Consider the following 17849-nt stretch of genomic DNA (forward strand, 5'->3'; position numbering starts at 1 on the left):
TGGCAGCAAGACAAAATTAGGAAATTATTGTTGTTACCTTTGCGGCCCATCTCAGATGCATTTCAAGTGGGCCCCCTTCAAGGAGATGTATATCCAGGTGATTAGGCCAGGCGGTGACGTCAGAGGTCTGAAGGGCCCCAGTTTCCCAAAGCCTCCTGAAACAATGTTTACTATCCATAGACATTCCAGGAAACTGGAACAGGAAAATGGTATGGAGAGGCTGGGACATGGGCTCTTGGAGACAAGTCGTATGCCTAATAGCAAAGCCTAACCTACCCAGTGCGGAACAGAGGTCAGGCTTACCTGACAGCCTTAGGGGTGGGGAGCAGGCAGGCTGGCTAGGATATCCTCCAACTGAGTCACCAAGGAGCCCTCGTTGCCGGAGAAGCCCAGGGCTAATCAAGCAGCAAGTTCAAATGTGGACTGTCACCCACTCAGAGTGATGGGAGTAGGGGGTTGTTGTGGCCTCTCCATGTGGCCTCATATCATTCAGAAATCTAGCCCAACCTTCTTTACAACATGAAGCTTTCTAAGAGGACAAGCGTCCAGGTGCAAGTGCTTATCAAGCATCCAGTTGCATCATATTTGCTACTCTCTCTTTACCCAAGCAAGTAACATAGCCAAGGCCATAGTCAATGTAGGTGAGGCTATATGAGGACATGAATTCCAGAAGGCATTGTTCTTTGGGGACCTTCAATATAACAGTCTATCGGCTCTGTCCCATTAGTTATGTCTGACTCTTTGCAACCTCATGGACTGTAGTCTGCCAGGCTCCTCTTTGCATGGGACTTTTCAGGCAAGAATACTGGCGTAGATTACCATTTCCTCCTCCAGGGGGCCTTTCCAGCCCAGAGATTAAACCCACATTTCCTGCATCTCTTGCATTGGCAGGCAGATTCCTTACCACTGAACCACCTGGAAAGCCTATAAGTCATTAATTAGGCATTAGCAACTAATATTCACAGTTTTAAAAAGAGTTTTCATATTTATTATTTCAGTGTGTTTAACAATAACTCTTGAGAAACAAATAAAACCCCCATTTTACAAAGAAAGAAGTAGAGGCTCAGAAATTAAGACATCTAAAATTATACAACTAGTAAGAAGCAGAATTGAAACTTGAACCCAGGTCTTATTATTGCAAAACCTATAGTTTTGTATATCATAGCTACCTTTGGCCAGTACAACCTGTGTTACGTACTTATGATTTCCATGTCTGATCTTTACAGTTTTCCAAAATTTGTTGACAAGTTAACGAGAGAGTCATTTACTTTTTCCAAATACTTTCTGTAGGACTTAGATTGCCATTTATTTTTTATGTGTTTGGGGAAAAATGCACCCAACTCTCAAAGATTGCTATGTCGTAACAGAGTTATTAGCAATGTTTGCTTATTGGGGAAAGCAAGCCTCAAGTAAACCAGCACAGCTGTAGGGAAGGACATCCCTTATGTGAAACCCCAAAAGAAAGTTTTATTTAGACTTTATGATGCCCAAAGTTTCTTTTTAGGAACAGAGGGTTCTTTTCTACATCCTTGCCACCTGACAAAGAGTTTTGGCCTAAAACTCCCATGTCCAAGTTCCCTAAGGCATTTATGTGCTGTGCTATGCTGTCCTTAGTCACTTCAGTCATGTCTAACTCTTTGCAACCCTATGGACTGTAGCCCACCAGTCTCCTCTGTCCATGGGATTCTCCAGGCAAGGATACTGGAGTGGGTTGCCATGCCCTCTTCCATAAGGCACTTACACTACTATGCAAATATCAATACTAACAGCCCACAACTGATGGACAGGACTTGCACCACTGGGGTGGAGTTGGGTTTCAGGGCTTATAAATAAAAATGTATATTGAGAAAGAAACCACAATTGTTCTTATGATGGCTTGCAATTCCTGGCTAGTGGAGAATAAATCACAAAGAGATTAAGATCAGATCTGGCTCAGAAGCACCACCTGTGGTGCTGTTGCCATGGTAATCAATGACCAGGGAACAGAAATCCAGGGGAACCATAGCCTGGCTGCCCATCAGGAGCTGGAATCTGCCATTGGGCCCTCCCTGGATGAGGCGCTCCACTGAGAAATGCCCTCCGAAACATCTTGTAGTCTTGTTCCATACTCACGGCCCCTGGCCTCCAGGTGACATTTCTCATTAGGAACACTGGCTGGTTGGGCCTTTGATCCATTCTCTTCACTTCCCTTGTCACATTGCTAATATAAAGAGAAATAAGGAAATGTTTACCTGTAAACCCAATACCTCTGACCTCTACATCTTATAGAGACACCCTTCTAAGAAGCTTCTCCTATAAGCAATCTCAGGTTTCACACCACCTTCTACAACCTATCTCGTGATGTTCTAACTTCACACCAGAGGCAAATATGAATAAACTTCATGGGGTAAGGCACCTTAGAAAAATAAGTCAGTGATCATAGGGGCTCAGTGAAACTGCAGTACGTGAGATACCATGTGGGAAATGCTCCTCTCTATAGGCCCAGATCCGGAGAAGGCAATGGCACCCTACTCCAGTACTCTTGCCTGGAAAATCCCATGGACGGAGGAGCCTGGTAGGCTGCAATCCATGGGGTCGCTAAGAGTCAGACACGACTGAGCGACTTCACTTTCACTTTTTACTTTCATGCATTGGAGAAGGAAATGGCCACCCACTCCAGTGTTCTTGCCTGGAGAATCCCAGGGACAGGGGAGTCTGGTGGGCTGCTGTCTATGGGGTCGCACAGAGTCGGACATGACTGAAGCGACTTAGCAGCAGCAGCATAGACCCAGACCAGAAACACCCAACATTCCCATCTCAGGGCTCTTGCTGTCCCCATCAGGATGTGACATACCTTACTTTGTGTTCTACAGTACTCATTTAACATATACTGGTACTTGGGCTGATGAAGACCAAAGAAGACAGCAAATCTTTCACCAAGAAATTCACAGGCTAGAAGAAAGAAGAAGCACTTTGGTAAGCTGAATTAAGAATGAAAGCTTAGAGTCTGTGGACATGCCAAGAGTTTCAACTAGCCCACAGATTGTCTATTATTACACTTACCTTCAAGGCTGACAAGATATTTTAATTCCTGTAGACTCTCACAAATTTTGGGAATCAAAGGGAATTTGTTAAATCTTGTATCTTCACATAGGGTGGCTTCTAAACTATCTTTTTCAGGTGAATATATCAAGAGATCTTCAAAATACTTAATAACAAGTACAGGTCCTGAGCAATCAGAATAGATATTGTCCATTTACACGTGTGTCATCTGATCATCAGCTGTGAGTACATTGCAAATGATACCAAAAATTAAATCCAGTATTACCAAGACCCATGTCAGAAATTCTTCCATGCATCAAAAAAAAACTCCTCCCTAAGCAGCAATTTAAGTAAAGCTTTCTTTATCTGCCTTCACTTCAGTAGTAAGGTGGCTTGCAGCCTCAGGGATTGTTAGAGTCAGGAATAAAGGGTTAGCATGAATAATGAGTGGTTTCCAGAAGGTCTTTCCTAGAGATGTTCTCCCTTAAAAGTACAGGACTAGAGGACTTCCTTGGCAGTCCAGTGGTTAAGACTTCTCTTTCCGATTCAGGGGGTGCAGGTTTGATTCCCGGTGGGGGAGCTAAGATCCCACAGGTCTTGTGGCCAAAACCCCAAAACATAGAACAGAAGCAATAATGTAACAAATTCAATAAAGACTTTAGAAATGAGCCACATCAAAACATGTAGGACTTCTGATGCACCTCCTCCCATTAGAGGACTTTGTGATTCCCATGCTTTGTTCCACTTCTAAAGATACCGCTCATACAGACATCAAAATGACGCTCTCTATTTTTTTTAATGTGCTTTATCCTTTCAGAAATACTCTAGCTTTTTAATCTCTTTGTTTGCCACAGTGCCCAGTACATGTGCATAAGAGAAGTTTCTAAAATATTAGCATCTCAGGACGTTTTCATGTTTATGATCTACTAGAATTTTAAATTGAAGAAATTAGTTACCAGTGTCATCTGGGTTCCAGTTCTCACCAAAGTCTCTGTGTAGAGATCAGGATACTGACTGTTAACATATTTATGCCTCCACTATAGTCTGGAACCCCCAGGCAGAAGCTCTTTAAGATTACAGTTCTATATGGAACCCAGAGGTGGAAAGATTCCCCGTGTGTCCTATCCCCGTCATCTGAAATCAAAGCCCAACGTGGAAATCACTGTAGTCCCCATTCTCCTTCACACTTTGATATTGTTGTGCTGAGTTTTCCTTTTTTTAACATGACCTGATCTTTTAAGTTTCCATCCCTCACTGACTAAAGCAATTTAGCAGGCACACACAAGGATCGCTAAAGTAATTTTCAAATTACTAACCCTCTGCTGCTGCTGCTGCTAAGTCGCTTCAGTCATGTCCGACTCTGTGCGACCCCATAGACAGCAGCCCACCAGGCTCCACCGTCCCTGGGATTCTCCAGGCAAGAACACTGGAGTGGGTGGCCATTTCCTTCTCCAATGCATGAAAGTGAAAAGTGAAAATGAAGTTGCTCAGTCGTGTCTGACTCTTAGCGACCCCATGGACTGCAGCCCACCAGGCTCCTCCATCCATGGGATTTTCCAGGCAAGAGTACTGGAGTGGGGTGCCATTGCCTTCTCCACTAACCCTCTACCTTGATCTAAAAGTACTTAGGGCTCATACCATCTGACTAAATCACCCTTAATGTAATTTAAGGTCACCCTGGTCACTTTCATGGTCCGAAAGCTGGCATTGGCCAGACATACTTTCAGAACTCTCTTAAGGTGTCTCCTCCAGAGGTCACCATTCCTGAGTACTCCAGTCTATAGTCCATATATACCTCCTACCCTGGGAAGTGTAACAACAAAGCATCATTATAAGCATGTTTACTGGCCAGTATTATTCATCTAATATTAAGGTCCTTGAAAGCAAAGACTGTCATTTGTCTTTGAGTCCCAGGGACCTGCACAGTGCTGAGCATATGAGTATTCAGTAAATGTTTATTTAATGAATGAACGGCAATCAATTCCTAAGAGCTATGCTTTCTATTTTCTCAGATTTTAAAAGTTGTTTTCCCTCCATCATATACACATGTTTGGTTAGTTGCTCAGTTGTGTCCAACTCTTTGCAACCCTGTGGACTGTACTCTGCCAAGCTCCTCTGTCCATGGGGTATTTCAGGCGAGAACACTGGAGTGGGTTGCCATTTCTTCCTCCAGGGGATCTTCCTGACCCAGGGATCTAACCTGCCTCACATTGCAGGCAGATTCTTTACCCACTGAGCCACCAGGGAAGCCCATCATATACATAAGTATATATGAATGAGAACGAAGTGAGTAATTAGATGTTGCCAATTGTGTTTTTTTTAACTGGTGAAAGTCAAACAAAACAAGATTTACTATTCATTTTTTATAAATAAATAAATACAGGAGCCCCGGTGGCTCAGAGGGTAAAGGGTCTGCCTGCAGTGCAGGAGACCTGGGTTCAATCCCTGGGTCAGGAAGATCCCCTAGAGAAGGAAATGGCAACCCACTCCATTATTCTTGCCTGGAGAATCCCATGGATGGAGGAGCTTGGCAGGGTACAGTCCATGGGGTCGCAAAGAGTTGGACACAGCTGAGTGACTTCACTTTCATTTTCTCTTATAAATAGCCACTTAGGCCATTCATTATCTCCTTGAGAGAGGTCAATAAAAGTCTTACTAATAATAGAATGATTATGACAAGGGAACTGGGAACTGTGTCAGATAACAATAGTTAAAATCAAGAAAGAACTTGGAAGTTTATTCATGTGAAGAGTCCACTCAGTGAGGACTGACTATTGTCTTCAAATGTTTGAAACTCTGTCCTATGAAAGAGGAATCTAGATAGGTTTTGTCTGGCCTTTAAAAGAGACAACTAGGATCAAGGGGGAAAACTCTAAAAGAAGATTTAAAGGAAGATAGAGTTTACTAACAAGAGCTGGGAAAAGATGGCAAGGTCTCTCTGAAGATGTGAGGCTCTATGCCTTCAGGAATGTTCCAGTGTAGATCTGGAAGTGAACAGATCTTCAGAATGCTGTGGAGTGGATTAAACCACTTCAAGTCTCGTCTAACTCTGAGGGTCTATAAGCCTGTATTTATGACAGAAAAAACAAACAAACAAACCCACCATAGCAGTACTTACTAGAAAATGAGGTTCTTGCTATTTGCCCTGCACAAAACCATAGGTAGGGCCCCCAGGCAAGTTTAGACTAAAAAAGAACAAGAAAGGGAAACCAGGTTAGAGTAATTAATAACAGAAGTGATGACTGCAGAATCTGCAGTGTAGAGGCTTCAACATGCTTTGTAATAGGTTCCATTTTCTCTTTTATAGATGAGAAAATGAAGATGATCAAAATTATAAGCTGATTGTACACGGCTCCAGAAAGCAAACCAAAGAACAAGGAGTTAGCTTAAAACTATTTTTGACAAAACTTGTTGGTTTTATCTCTCATTCACTCAGCCCCCATGTTCACTAATAATGATAATCTAAACTTACAGGATCAAGTGTTGAATTTGTTGTCTGTTCATTTTCTTCCTCTTCCTCCTCCTCTGTGCTATATTCTTCCATGATGTCTCCATCAGCAAAATGGATAATTCTTCTGGGAGTTGTCCTTTTGGAAGGTCCACTCTCCTCTAGTTCTAACTGCTGGAAATTGTCTTTTTCCATAAGGAAATAACTAGTAAGTGAAAATCAGGACACTTTAGAACAAGTTGTCCAGGAGAGTGTTATATAGCAGAGACATGTCTAGTCATTTTCTTTTTCCTTTTTGGCCATTTTGTGCAGTGTGTGGTATCTTAGTTCCCCAACCAGGGATCAAACCCTCACCCTCTGCAGTGCACAGGCAGAGTCTTAACCACCAGGGAAGTCCTTGCTGATTATTTAGTTATTCTTGATGGACTGTGAAGACAAAGAGTTCACAGGTAATCACAACCATGATCTCATCAGTTCTTCAAATCAGTTCTTCAAATCTAATACAGGACTGTCTAGCTCTGTACCAAAATGGAAAAGGTTTAATTAGCAGTGAAAATGTGAACTTTAGGTCTTCAAACAAATATGTCAGCAGGGTTCCTTTACACCTTATTAATTGCAAAATCCACAGCTGCTAGTGGGGAGTGTCCATCACCCTGCGGAAATTCCTCAGTCATTTCAATAAATACTGAGAAGCAATACAAGTAGTGGTGAAGAGTACAATCTTTACACAAAACAGCTGAAAATATTTGCCAAGTATATATCTGATAAGGAACTTATTTTGAGAACATATTTTTAAAAAACCACTGCAATTTATAAAATATAAACAACTCGATTTAAATAGGGGCAAAGAATTTGAATAGACACTTTACCAAAGATTTATAGGTGGCAAATAAATTTAGGAGAAGTGCTCAATGTCAGTCATTAGAGAAATACAAGTGGAAACCATATGTCATATCATAACATAGTCACTGGAAGGCAAAAATTAAAGACTAACAATGCCAAGAGATGAGGAATAAATGAAGCAACTAGAACTGTCATATGTTGCTTGCTAGTGGGACTGCAATGGCACCCCACTCCAGTATTCTTGCCTGGAAAAATCCCATGGACGGAGGAGCCTGGTACGCTGCAGTCCATGGGGTTGCTAGAGTCGGATATGACTGAGCAACTTCACTTTTACTTTTCACTTTCCTGCACTGGAGAGGGAAATGGCAACCCACTCCAGTGTTCTTGCCTGGAGAATCCCAGGGTCGGAGGAGCCTGGTGGGCTGCCATCTATGGGGTCGCACAGAGTCAGACATGACTGAAGTGGCTTAGCAGCAGCAGCAGTGGGACTGCAATGGTATGGCCACTTTGGGAAACAGTTTGTATATGTGTGGGTCAAGTGTGTCCAATTCTGTGACCCTACTGGAGTTGGTGTGCCATTTTCCTCCTCCATGGGATCTTCCCAACCCAGGGACTGAACCCGATCTCCTGTGTCTCCTGCACTGCAAGTGGATTCTTTACCTGCTAAGCCATCAAGGAAGCCTAGAAAACAATTTGGAAGTTTCTTAAAAACATATACTTAACCATATAATCTTGTAATTCCACGTCTAGATATTTACCCAAGAGAAACAAAAACATATGTCAGTATAAAGATGTATATGTGAACATTCTTATCAACTTTATTTATAAGAGCCCCAAACTGAAAACAATCCATATGTCCATCAGCTGGTAAAAAGATGAACAAAATGTGGTATGTCTATGCAATGCAATACTGCTCAGTGATTAAATGTTACTGGACAACAAATATTTGCAATACTCTGAAGCAATCTCAAGAGCATCATGCAAAGTAAAAGATGCCAGATACTGTATGATTCTGTTTATTTGAAATATTAGTAGTAGAACACAGATCAGTGTTTGCTAGGACTGAGAGGATGGAGAAGACTGACTACAAAGGGGCCAAGGGAACTTACAAGGGTGAGGGGACTGTTCTCATAGATAGCATGATTGTAGTGATGGTTGGAGAAGGCAATGGCACCCCACTCCAGTACTCTTGCCTGGAAAATCCCATGGACGGAGGAACCTGGTAGGCTGCAGTCCATGGGGTCGCTAAGAGTCGGACACGACTGAGTGACTTCACTTTCACTTTTCACTTTCATGCATTGGAGGAGGAAATGGCAACCCACTCCAGTGTTCTTGCCTGGAGAATCCCAGGGACGGCGGGGCCTGGTGGGCTGCCATCTACGGGGTCTCACAGAGTCGGACATGACTGAAGCGACTTAGCAGCAGCAGCAACAGCAGCAGCTGTTGTGAAGTACTTATCACTTAATAGTGTGTATATATCAGACACTGCTCTAATCTAGTAAGTACACTATTTTCTTTATTTTTTTTTTGAGAGCAAAACACCTCACACTATTTTCTTAATATTTCATATATTATAAGATTATATCAGCAAACATGGGAGGCTGAGCTGATGTGGAAGAATTTTCCTTCCTGTTCAAAACATACAGAAATGCTGGATAAAATTAAACAAACAAAACATTAAATCAGGCTGCCCTTAAGGAAGTAATAAAGAGAGAGAGTCAGGGAGAGAGGAAGGGAAGGACTAAGGGAGGTGGGAAGGAAGGAGGCGGAAAAGAGGAGAAAAGGAAGAAAAATAGAAAGCCAGGTTAGGTGTTAGGAAAAGAGAGGAAACTCAAAATCATATCATGAGCTGAAACTGAGATGGTTCCTGGAATTTCAGAATTAGATATAGGCCTTGAGGCTAGGGCTTTAATACTGGTGTGGAGAGGACAGAGTCTTAAATCACAAATCCCATGAGTGTAAGGGGATGAAATGAAGCAACCTGCATAAAACTAAGATAATAAAGTGCCATCTTATTATAAAATATGGAGGAGAAAAACTATCTTCTGGTCTATAAAAGTGGCAAAATAATTTATCATCTCTCAAGGCAACATGGGTAGAAATAGTCACATGAAAAACACTATGGGCCACGTGAGCCCCAGGCCAGGACCACATACTGGCTTGTGGCCCGAGTTCATAGTCCTCATCTGGTCCTGAAATGAAGCTGAGTGACCTGAAGTCATCGCAGTCCACAGAACTCTCAGATGCAAATGCAAATAACGCTGGAGAGAGAGTTCAACCAGACTGGGAACGCTGGACCTCCACTGCAAAAAACACCCTAAGCAGGCACTCACTGCAAATACTTGGAAATCATATGTCCAAACCAACCATCAGGAGGAGGGTTCAGCAAATGAAATGGAAAAATTTGGGAGAGCCCTCATCCAAGAATGAGGAACGATAAACATGAAGCTTTAAAAATGAAGGATGAGTTTTAAAATCTTTTAAAAAGCTTTAAAAGTGATGGAGATTCAGTGATCAAGGCTTCACCTTCCAATGCGAGGGGTATGAGTTTGATCTCTGGTTGGGGAGCTAAGATTGCCCACTCAGGGCCAAAAAACCAAAACATAAAACAGAAGCAGTATTGAACAAATTCAATGAGGACTTTTTAAAAAAATGGTCCACATTAAAAAATCTTTAGAAATGAATGTGTTTAATATATTCCAAAAGGTAAAGGAAGCAAAACACTATAAAATCCAAAAGGAGCAGGTTGATTTGAAAAATAACCAAACAGAAATTCCAGAAATGAAATATATAGGACCATAGGATAGGTTGGATGTAGCTTGAACATAGTAAAGAAATTGGAGGAAATCTCTCATAAAACACATATGTATGTGTGTATATATACACACATACATATACATATACATATATATTCTGTTACCATGAAATATGTACTTCCCTGGTAGCTCAGACAGTAAAAGCGTCTGCCTACAATGTGGGAGACCCGGGTTAGATCCCTGGGTTGGGAAGATCCCCTGGAGAAAGAAATGGCAACCCACTCCAGTACTCTTGCCTGGAAAATCCCATGGACAGAGGAGCCTGGTAGGCTACAGTCCATGGGGAAGCAGAGTCGGACATGACTGAGCAACTTCACTACCATGAAACATATATTAAAATATATATACATAGTCTGTTAAGATGAAAGCAAAGTTATGAGCTAAGGAATAGATGAGAAAATTCAGTATACATTTAATGGAAGTTCTGAAAGAAGTGAATAGAAATAATGGGGGAGGTAATGTTTGAAGAGGTAATGGCTATGAATTTTTCATATTTGAAGAAAGACACAAATCTTCAAATATTAGTAACATGAGAATACTAAGATGGATAAAAGAAAATCAAACCTGATCATAGAAATTATGGAAAATCTTGGACTTCCCTGGTGGTCCAGTGGTTAAGAACCAGCCTGCCAATGCAGGAGGCATGGATTTGACCCCTGCTCTGGGAAGCCTCCACATGCCATGGGGCAGCTAAGCCTATGAGCCACAACTACTGAGCCCACGCTCCAGAGCCTGTGCTCTGCAACAAAAAAGAAGTCACCTGAAATGAGAAGCCCGAGCACTGCAACTAGAGAAAGCTTTCATGCAGCAATGAAGATGCTGTGCAGTCAAAAATAATTAATAAAATGTTAAAAATAAATAAATAATAGAAAGTATGGAAAATTTAAATTTTATAATAGATGGGCAGATTAGCATCAATTGAGATCAGAAGATAATTGATGATTGCCATGAAGAACTCAATATCCATAAACAACAAGGTCTGACTGTATAGCACAAGGAACTATATTCAATATTTTGTAATAATCTGGAAGGGAAAAGAATCTGAAAAATTATGTACATAATATACACACACATATTTTCTGGTGTACATTTATAACCAACTATACTTGGATAAAAAATTGAAAACATTTTTAGAAAAGAATTCAATATCTAGCTAAACAATTATTATTTTTATTAGGTTGGGGCAAAGTAATTTTGGTTTTGCATTGTTGACACTTGCCTTTGATACTGGAATACGTTCTTAAATAAATGTGGCTATGTTACAGAGGAGACTGAAAAAGTTGGCTTAAAACTCAACATTCAGAAAACTAACATCATGTATCCAGTCCCATCACTTCATGGCAAATAGATGGGGAAACAATGAAAACAGTGACAGATTTTATTTTGAGGGTCTCCAAAATCACGGCAAATGGTGACCGTAGTCATGAAATTAAAAGATGCTTGCTCCTTGGAAGAAAATCCATGACAAACCTAGACAGCATATTAAAGAACAGAGACATTACTTTGCCGACAAAGGTCTGTATAGTCAAAGCTATGGTTTTTCCTGTAGTCATGGATGGATGTGAGAATTGGACTATAAAGAAAGTTGAGCACTGAGGAATTATGTTTTTGAACTGTGGTGTTGGAGAAGACTCTTGAGAGTCCCTTGGACTACAAGTTGATCCAACCAGGGAGTTGGTGACGGACAGAGAAGCCTGGCTTGATGCAGTCCATGGGGTTGCAAAGAGTAGGACACAACTGAGTGACTGAACTGAACTGAACTGAATGTGCATTTCTCGCTTTTTTTTTTTTTTTTGCCAATGACTTATTACTTGCTGCTTATTTTATATGTATCTTAGACTATGGAAATGGTTAGACAAAAAGCAAATTTGAGCGATTTCCTTTTTCGAGTTCAAAATGGGTCGTAAAGCAGCAGCGACAACTCACAACATCAGCAATGCATTTGGCCCAGGAACTACTACTGAATTACAGTGCAGGGGTGGTTCAAGAAGTTTTGCAAAAGAGATGAGAGCCTTGGAGATGAGGAGTGCAGTGACCGGCCATTAGAAGTTGATAATAACTAATTGAGAGCCATCATTGAAGTTGATCCTCTTAAGTTGCTGAAGAACTCAACGTCAGCCACTTTATGGTTGTTCAGCATTTGAAGCAAATTGAAAAGGTGAAAAAGCTCACTAAGTGTGTTCCTCATGAGCTGACCACAAATCAAAAAAATCATCGTTTTGAAATGTCATCTTGTCTTATTTTAGGCAACAACAACGGACCATTTCTTGATCAGATTTTGACGTAGGATGAAAAGTGGATTTTATATGACAACTGGTGACAACCAGCTCAGTGGTTGAACCAAGAAGAACCTCCAAAGCACTTCCATAGCCAAATTTGCACCCCAAAAATGTCATGGTCACTGGCAGTCTGCTGCTGGGCTGATCCACTACAGCCTTCTGAATTTCAGCGAAACCATTACATCGAAGTATGCTCAGCAAATCAAGGAAATGCACTGAAAACTGCAACAGTTTCAGTCTGCATTGGTCAATAGGAAGGGCCCAATTTTTTCCAAGGCAATGCCTGACTGCTCATGGCACAACCAACACTTCAAAAGTAGAACAATTTGGGCTTCAAAGTTTTGCTTCATTCGCCATATTCACCTGACCTTTTGCCAACTACCGCTTCTTTAAGCATCTTGACAACTTTTTGAAGGGAAAACGCTTCCACAACCGGCAGGATGCATAACATGAGTTTGTAGAATCCTGAAGCATGGATTTTTACACTACAGGAATAAACAAACATTTCTTGTGGGCAAAAATGTGTTGATTGTAATGGTTCCTATTTTGATTAATAAAGATATGTTTGAGTCTAGTTATAATGATTTAAAATTCACAGTCTGAAACCACAATTACATTTGCACCAACTTAATAATTGATTAGTCTCAGGTGTACAGCAAAGTGATTCCATTTTTTGTATGTATATTATTTCAAACTCTTTTCCACTACAGGTTATTACAAGATATTGAATATAGTTCCCTGTGCTATACAATAGGTCTTTGTGTTTATTTTATATATAATAAAATGTATTTGTTAATTTCAAACTCCTAATTTACTCCTCCCCCCTCCCCACTTTCCCCTTTGGTAATCATATATTTGCTTTCTACACCTGTGAGCTTATTTCTGTTTTTAAATAAGTTCATTTGTATCATTATTTTTAGATTCCTCATATAAGTGATATCATATGATACTTGTCTTTCTCTGTTCGACTTACTTTACTTAATATGATAATCTAGGTCCATCCATGCCAGCTAAACAGTTATTGAGAATGAAATAATGGCATTTTATGACCTATAAAAACGTAGTTAACCATTCCTGCATCTTCACTGAATGAATAATATAAAATTATATGTCAGTTAGAAGGCAAGTGAGCACAGAAGCAAGAGATTCGAGAAACAAATGTAAATATGTGAGTAATCACCAAGTCGCTTCAGTCGTGTCCGACTCTGTGCGACCCCATAGACGGCAGCCCACCAGGCTCCCCCGTCCCTGGGAGTCTCCAGGCAAGAACACTGGAGTGGGTCGCCATTTCCTTCTCCAATGCATGAAAGTGAAAAGTGAAAGTGAAGTTGCTCAGTCGTGTCTGACTCTAGCGACCCCATGGACTGCAGCCTACCAGGCTCCTCTGTCCATGGGATTTTCCAGGCAAAAGTACTGGAGTGGGGTGCCATTGCCTTCTCCAATAAGTGAGTAAACAAAGTGACAAATCTTAATAGTGACTCTTAAAAACTCTGTTTTGGTATGGCATAGCGTAAGAACAAAGAAGTATTAAGTATTAGACAATAATAACAAAAATATGAGGGGCTGACCTCTTTAAGTATTGTTTTGAAATAGGAGAGGATTAGTGTGCATGTTGACAATTTAAAGGCAACTAGAAAAATAATGGAATTAGAATATATAGCTCACAGCCAGTTGGAAAAAATCAAAGGAAATGAACATCCCACAGAAGGCAATAAAGAGGGAAGAAAGAGAGCAAAGGAAAAGCATGAAAAATGAAAACACCAGAAATAATTTCCAATAAAATATTAGAAAAAATTCCAAATAAGTCAGTGGTCATAATACATATAAGTCAATTATCAGCCACCTATCAAAATGAAAAACAGCAGATTGAATTCTTTTAAGATTTTATGGGCAAGAAAATCTTATTGAATACACACATACATATATATGTTTATGTATGTATGAATCAGTCACCAGATTGGTACAATGCTGAATTTATGCCGCTGTCAGAGTTAGCAAAAATTGTCAAGAGTTAAATTTGTTATCTAAACCAAGGTGACGTGACGTGAGACCCTCTCAGCCCAGGGTCCCCTGAGGAGTCTCAGGGATGCACATGGTGTTTCCTGACTGACTTAGTGGCAGTGTATCACAAAAGAGTCTTGCTAAGGAGAAGGAAGAGTTGGTACCACTTAGTTTCTGATGCCAAAGACCAGCAAAAAGCAAAACAAACGAACAAAACATTGTAACTTGGTGTTTAAATATGCTGAGCCTAATACTACTGCAAAACTAAATATTGTCAGTGCTGTGAGAAATAAAGCATTCCATATGATCAGAAGAAATTTAAAACATTTTCAAAAAACAACTCACCAGTGTTATTCCTCTGCTTTTTCTTTCATTGCTCTAACTGGTTATGGTTGGTTTTGAAAGCCTTGACTGTGCTGACGTGGAAAGGTTTTCTTGTGTGCGTCTTACAGGGCGGAACGTATTTGAGTTATGGGAAGGTCAGATGTATTTACACATTAAATAAACCCTGTGGCTCCCAAACTTGTCTTCATCTTAGGATTATCTGGGAGCCCTTTTTTAAAATTTCAAGGCTAGGACATACTCGAGATCCTCAGTCTCTAGGAGGGGGATATGGCCTCAGTTATTGGGGACCAGCTCCCTAAGGAAAGCAGGAAGAAATGTGACTTCTAAATTGAGCAGACTTGTGGTGTACTGCAGAAAGAACCAACGGCAAGCAAAGACAGACATCTTATTTGTTTTTTTCAAGAGGTTTTTTTTTTTTTTTTGCTTTCCGGAAAGAACCAACGGCAAGCAAAGACAGACATCTTATTTGTTTTTTTCAAGAGGTTTTTTTTTTTTTTTGCTTTCCGCTTTCTCAGGCCTTCTTGCCTTTCCCCAGGCAGAAAACCTTAAACATCAAAAGTTTAAAATTAAGATCCAGCCGTCTCATTATAGTCAATTTACCTCTCCAAATCATCTCCCAACTCAGATATTTCCAAACCAAACGAAATTGTCCATCCCTAATTTACCTGGCTCACCCTTGTTATATTACAAACAAATGATATGATGGCATCTGGTCCCATCACTTCATTGCAAATAGAAGGCAAAAAAGTGGAAGTAGTGACAGACGTTATTTTCTTGGGCTCCAAAATCACTGCAGATGGTGATTGCAGCCATGAAATTAAAAGATGATTGTTCCTCGGAAGGAAAGCTATGACAAACCTAGACAGCATATTAAAGAGCAGAGATATCATTTTGCTGACAAAGGTCTGTATAGTCAGAGCTATGGTTTTTCCAGTAATCATGTATGGATGTGAGAGTTGGACCATATTGATGCTTTAGAACTGTGGTGCTGAAGAAGATTCTTGAGAGTCCCTTGGACAGTGAGAAGATCAAATCAGTCAATGCTAAAGGAAATCAACCCTGAAAGAACAGATGGTGAAGCTGAAGCTACAATATTTTGGCCACCTGATGTGAAGAGCTGACTCATGCTGGGAAAGATTGAGGGCAGGAGGAGAAGGGGACAACAAAGGATGAGATGGTTGGATAGCATCATCAACTCAATGAACACGAATCTGAGCAAACTGGGAGATCGTGAAAGACACGGGAGCCTGGCATGCTGCAGTCCGTGGAGTTGCAAAGAGTTGGACGTGACAAATGGTATCTGTTGGCTTTCTGAAGAAAATTGTAGTTTCTGTTCTTTGAAATACTGTTATGCATGAAATAGACATATTCATCTTTAAAATCAGAGTGTTCAAAGCCCATGGTGTTGGTGAGAGAGAAGGAGGGAGGGAGTGAGAGAAAGGGCTAGTTTGTAGTCTATTTAGTGAAGTTTTCTGCCACCTAATGGACATTTCAGAATATGCTATGCAAAATTCATCTTTGTAACACTGTGTCTGTCATTTAGAGGGGACTCAATATTGAAGTGTGGAATCTACTTGTTTTTATTTACCAAAATCTTGGGAGCACCACCAACTTCACACCAAGTACCTAGACTCGGATGTTTTGTAAGTGATATTGCTGTTTAGTCGCTAAGTTGTGTCCAACTCTTTGCAACCTCATGGACTGTACTTAGCCCACCAGGCTCCTCTGTCCATGAGATTTCCCAGGCAAGAATACTGGAGTGGGTTACCATTTCCTTCTCCAGGGGATCTTCCCAACCCAGGGATAGAATCTGTGTATTTTCATTGGCAGGCAGATTCTTTACCACTGCACCACCTGAGAAGTGATATTTTGGAGGGTCAAGTATTTCCTACAACATACTTTAATTCTTATGATAGCCTCTAGTTTTTTCTTAAAAAAAAAAAAAATCTAGTTTATCAAGGATTGCTCCCAAGAGTATCGTGTAATTAACACACCCTTTGGGATTCCTGATCTTTCAATATTGGGAGTACCCCAGGGCTCAGCCACTAGACTCGTTCTGATTTTTATCTACTCCCCATTTGGCCCTATGGCTTTAAATACTATTTAAATATAAATACACACATTTATATCCAACGTTTATATCTCCCTGAATCTCAGATGCATAACAGACACCTCGATCCTCATGTCTAAATCTGCTCATACTTTCAGTGCACCCTTCTTCCTGAAACCACTCCCCTCCTCCCAGGCCCCACTTACACACTCCCATCTACTCCTCTGGCATTCTTCCCATTTCAATAAATGGCAGCTCTATTCTTCCAGATCCTCAGACCTAAAACATTGGAGGCATTCTGATTCTTCTCCTATAATCACACCTCACCTTAAATCCACCAGGAAATTCTCTGGACTATTGCCAGGGTCCTAACACCATCAACCCCAGTTTAAGTCTCTCACCTGGATTATTGCAGTGCCTCCTAATTGGCTTCCTACTCTCTATACTCAAAAACAGAGTGTTAAATACAAAATCATACGGTGCCACTTCTCTACTTGTAACTCTCCAATGGGTTCCTGGCTCACCAAGAGTCAAAGCCGAAGTCCTTAGAACGGCCTACAGAGATGTGGATTTGGCCCCAGTACTTTTCTGGTCCCATTTTGCTCCTTTCCCTCCGTTGACCTGCTTCATTCCGGCCGTTGCCCTCTTACTGCCATTCCCTGACCACCCAGCCTCTGTCCCTCGCAGGGACCTTGTGCGATCTGTTCTCTGGACGAGTCCCTCTTCTCTGAGACTTTGTTCCCTCACTTCCTTCAGATCTTTGACTCAAAGGTCGGCTGACAGAGTTCCTATCTGAATTCCATAGCACCCGCCCACTTCCTTCACCACCCCCACCCCGCAGCTTACCTCATTCTGTTTCATTACTTATCAACATTTAACACCATCTGTATTTCACTTACCTCTTTCTGTCTCCCTTTCCCCTTCCTTCTCTGCCCGACCTTCCAGCCAGGGTGGAAGGGGTTTTTCCTGTGTGCTCCCCGCTTTATCTCCTGCCCTCTACAGTCCCTGACACAGGTGGAGCTCAGTATTTGTTTAATATGTGAATC

General features: G+C 41.0%; 1 protein-coding gene across 1 annotated transcript; it reads right to left on the reverse strand.

The window, feature by feature from the left end:
• Positions 1-715: 715 nt before the first annotated feature.
• Positions 716-17800, reverse strand: FAM177B (family with sequence similarity 177 member B). Its single transcript, XM_070384493.1, has 5 exons — positions 17703-17800; positions 6494-6674; positions 6140-6206; positions 2834-2931; positions 716-2200 (listed from the first exon to the last, which is right to left on the reverse strand). The coding sequence occupies exons 2-5, from the start codon at positions 6662-6664 to the stop codon at positions 2018-2020; spliced, it is 519 nt and encodes a 172-aa protein (XP_070240594.1). The 5' UTR covers positions 6665-6674; positions 17703-17800; the 3' UTR covers positions 716-2017.
• Positions 17801-17849: the final 49 nt, after the last annotated feature.

Source organism: Bos mutus, chromosome 16, assembly GCF_027580195.1.
Source record: "Bos mutus isolate GX-2022 chromosome 16, NWIPB_WYAK_1.1, whole genome shotgun sequence".
In the NCBI taxonomy this organism is placed as follows: domain Eukaryota; kingdom Metazoa; phylum Chordata; class Mammalia; order Artiodactyla; family Bovidae; genus Bos; species Bos mutus.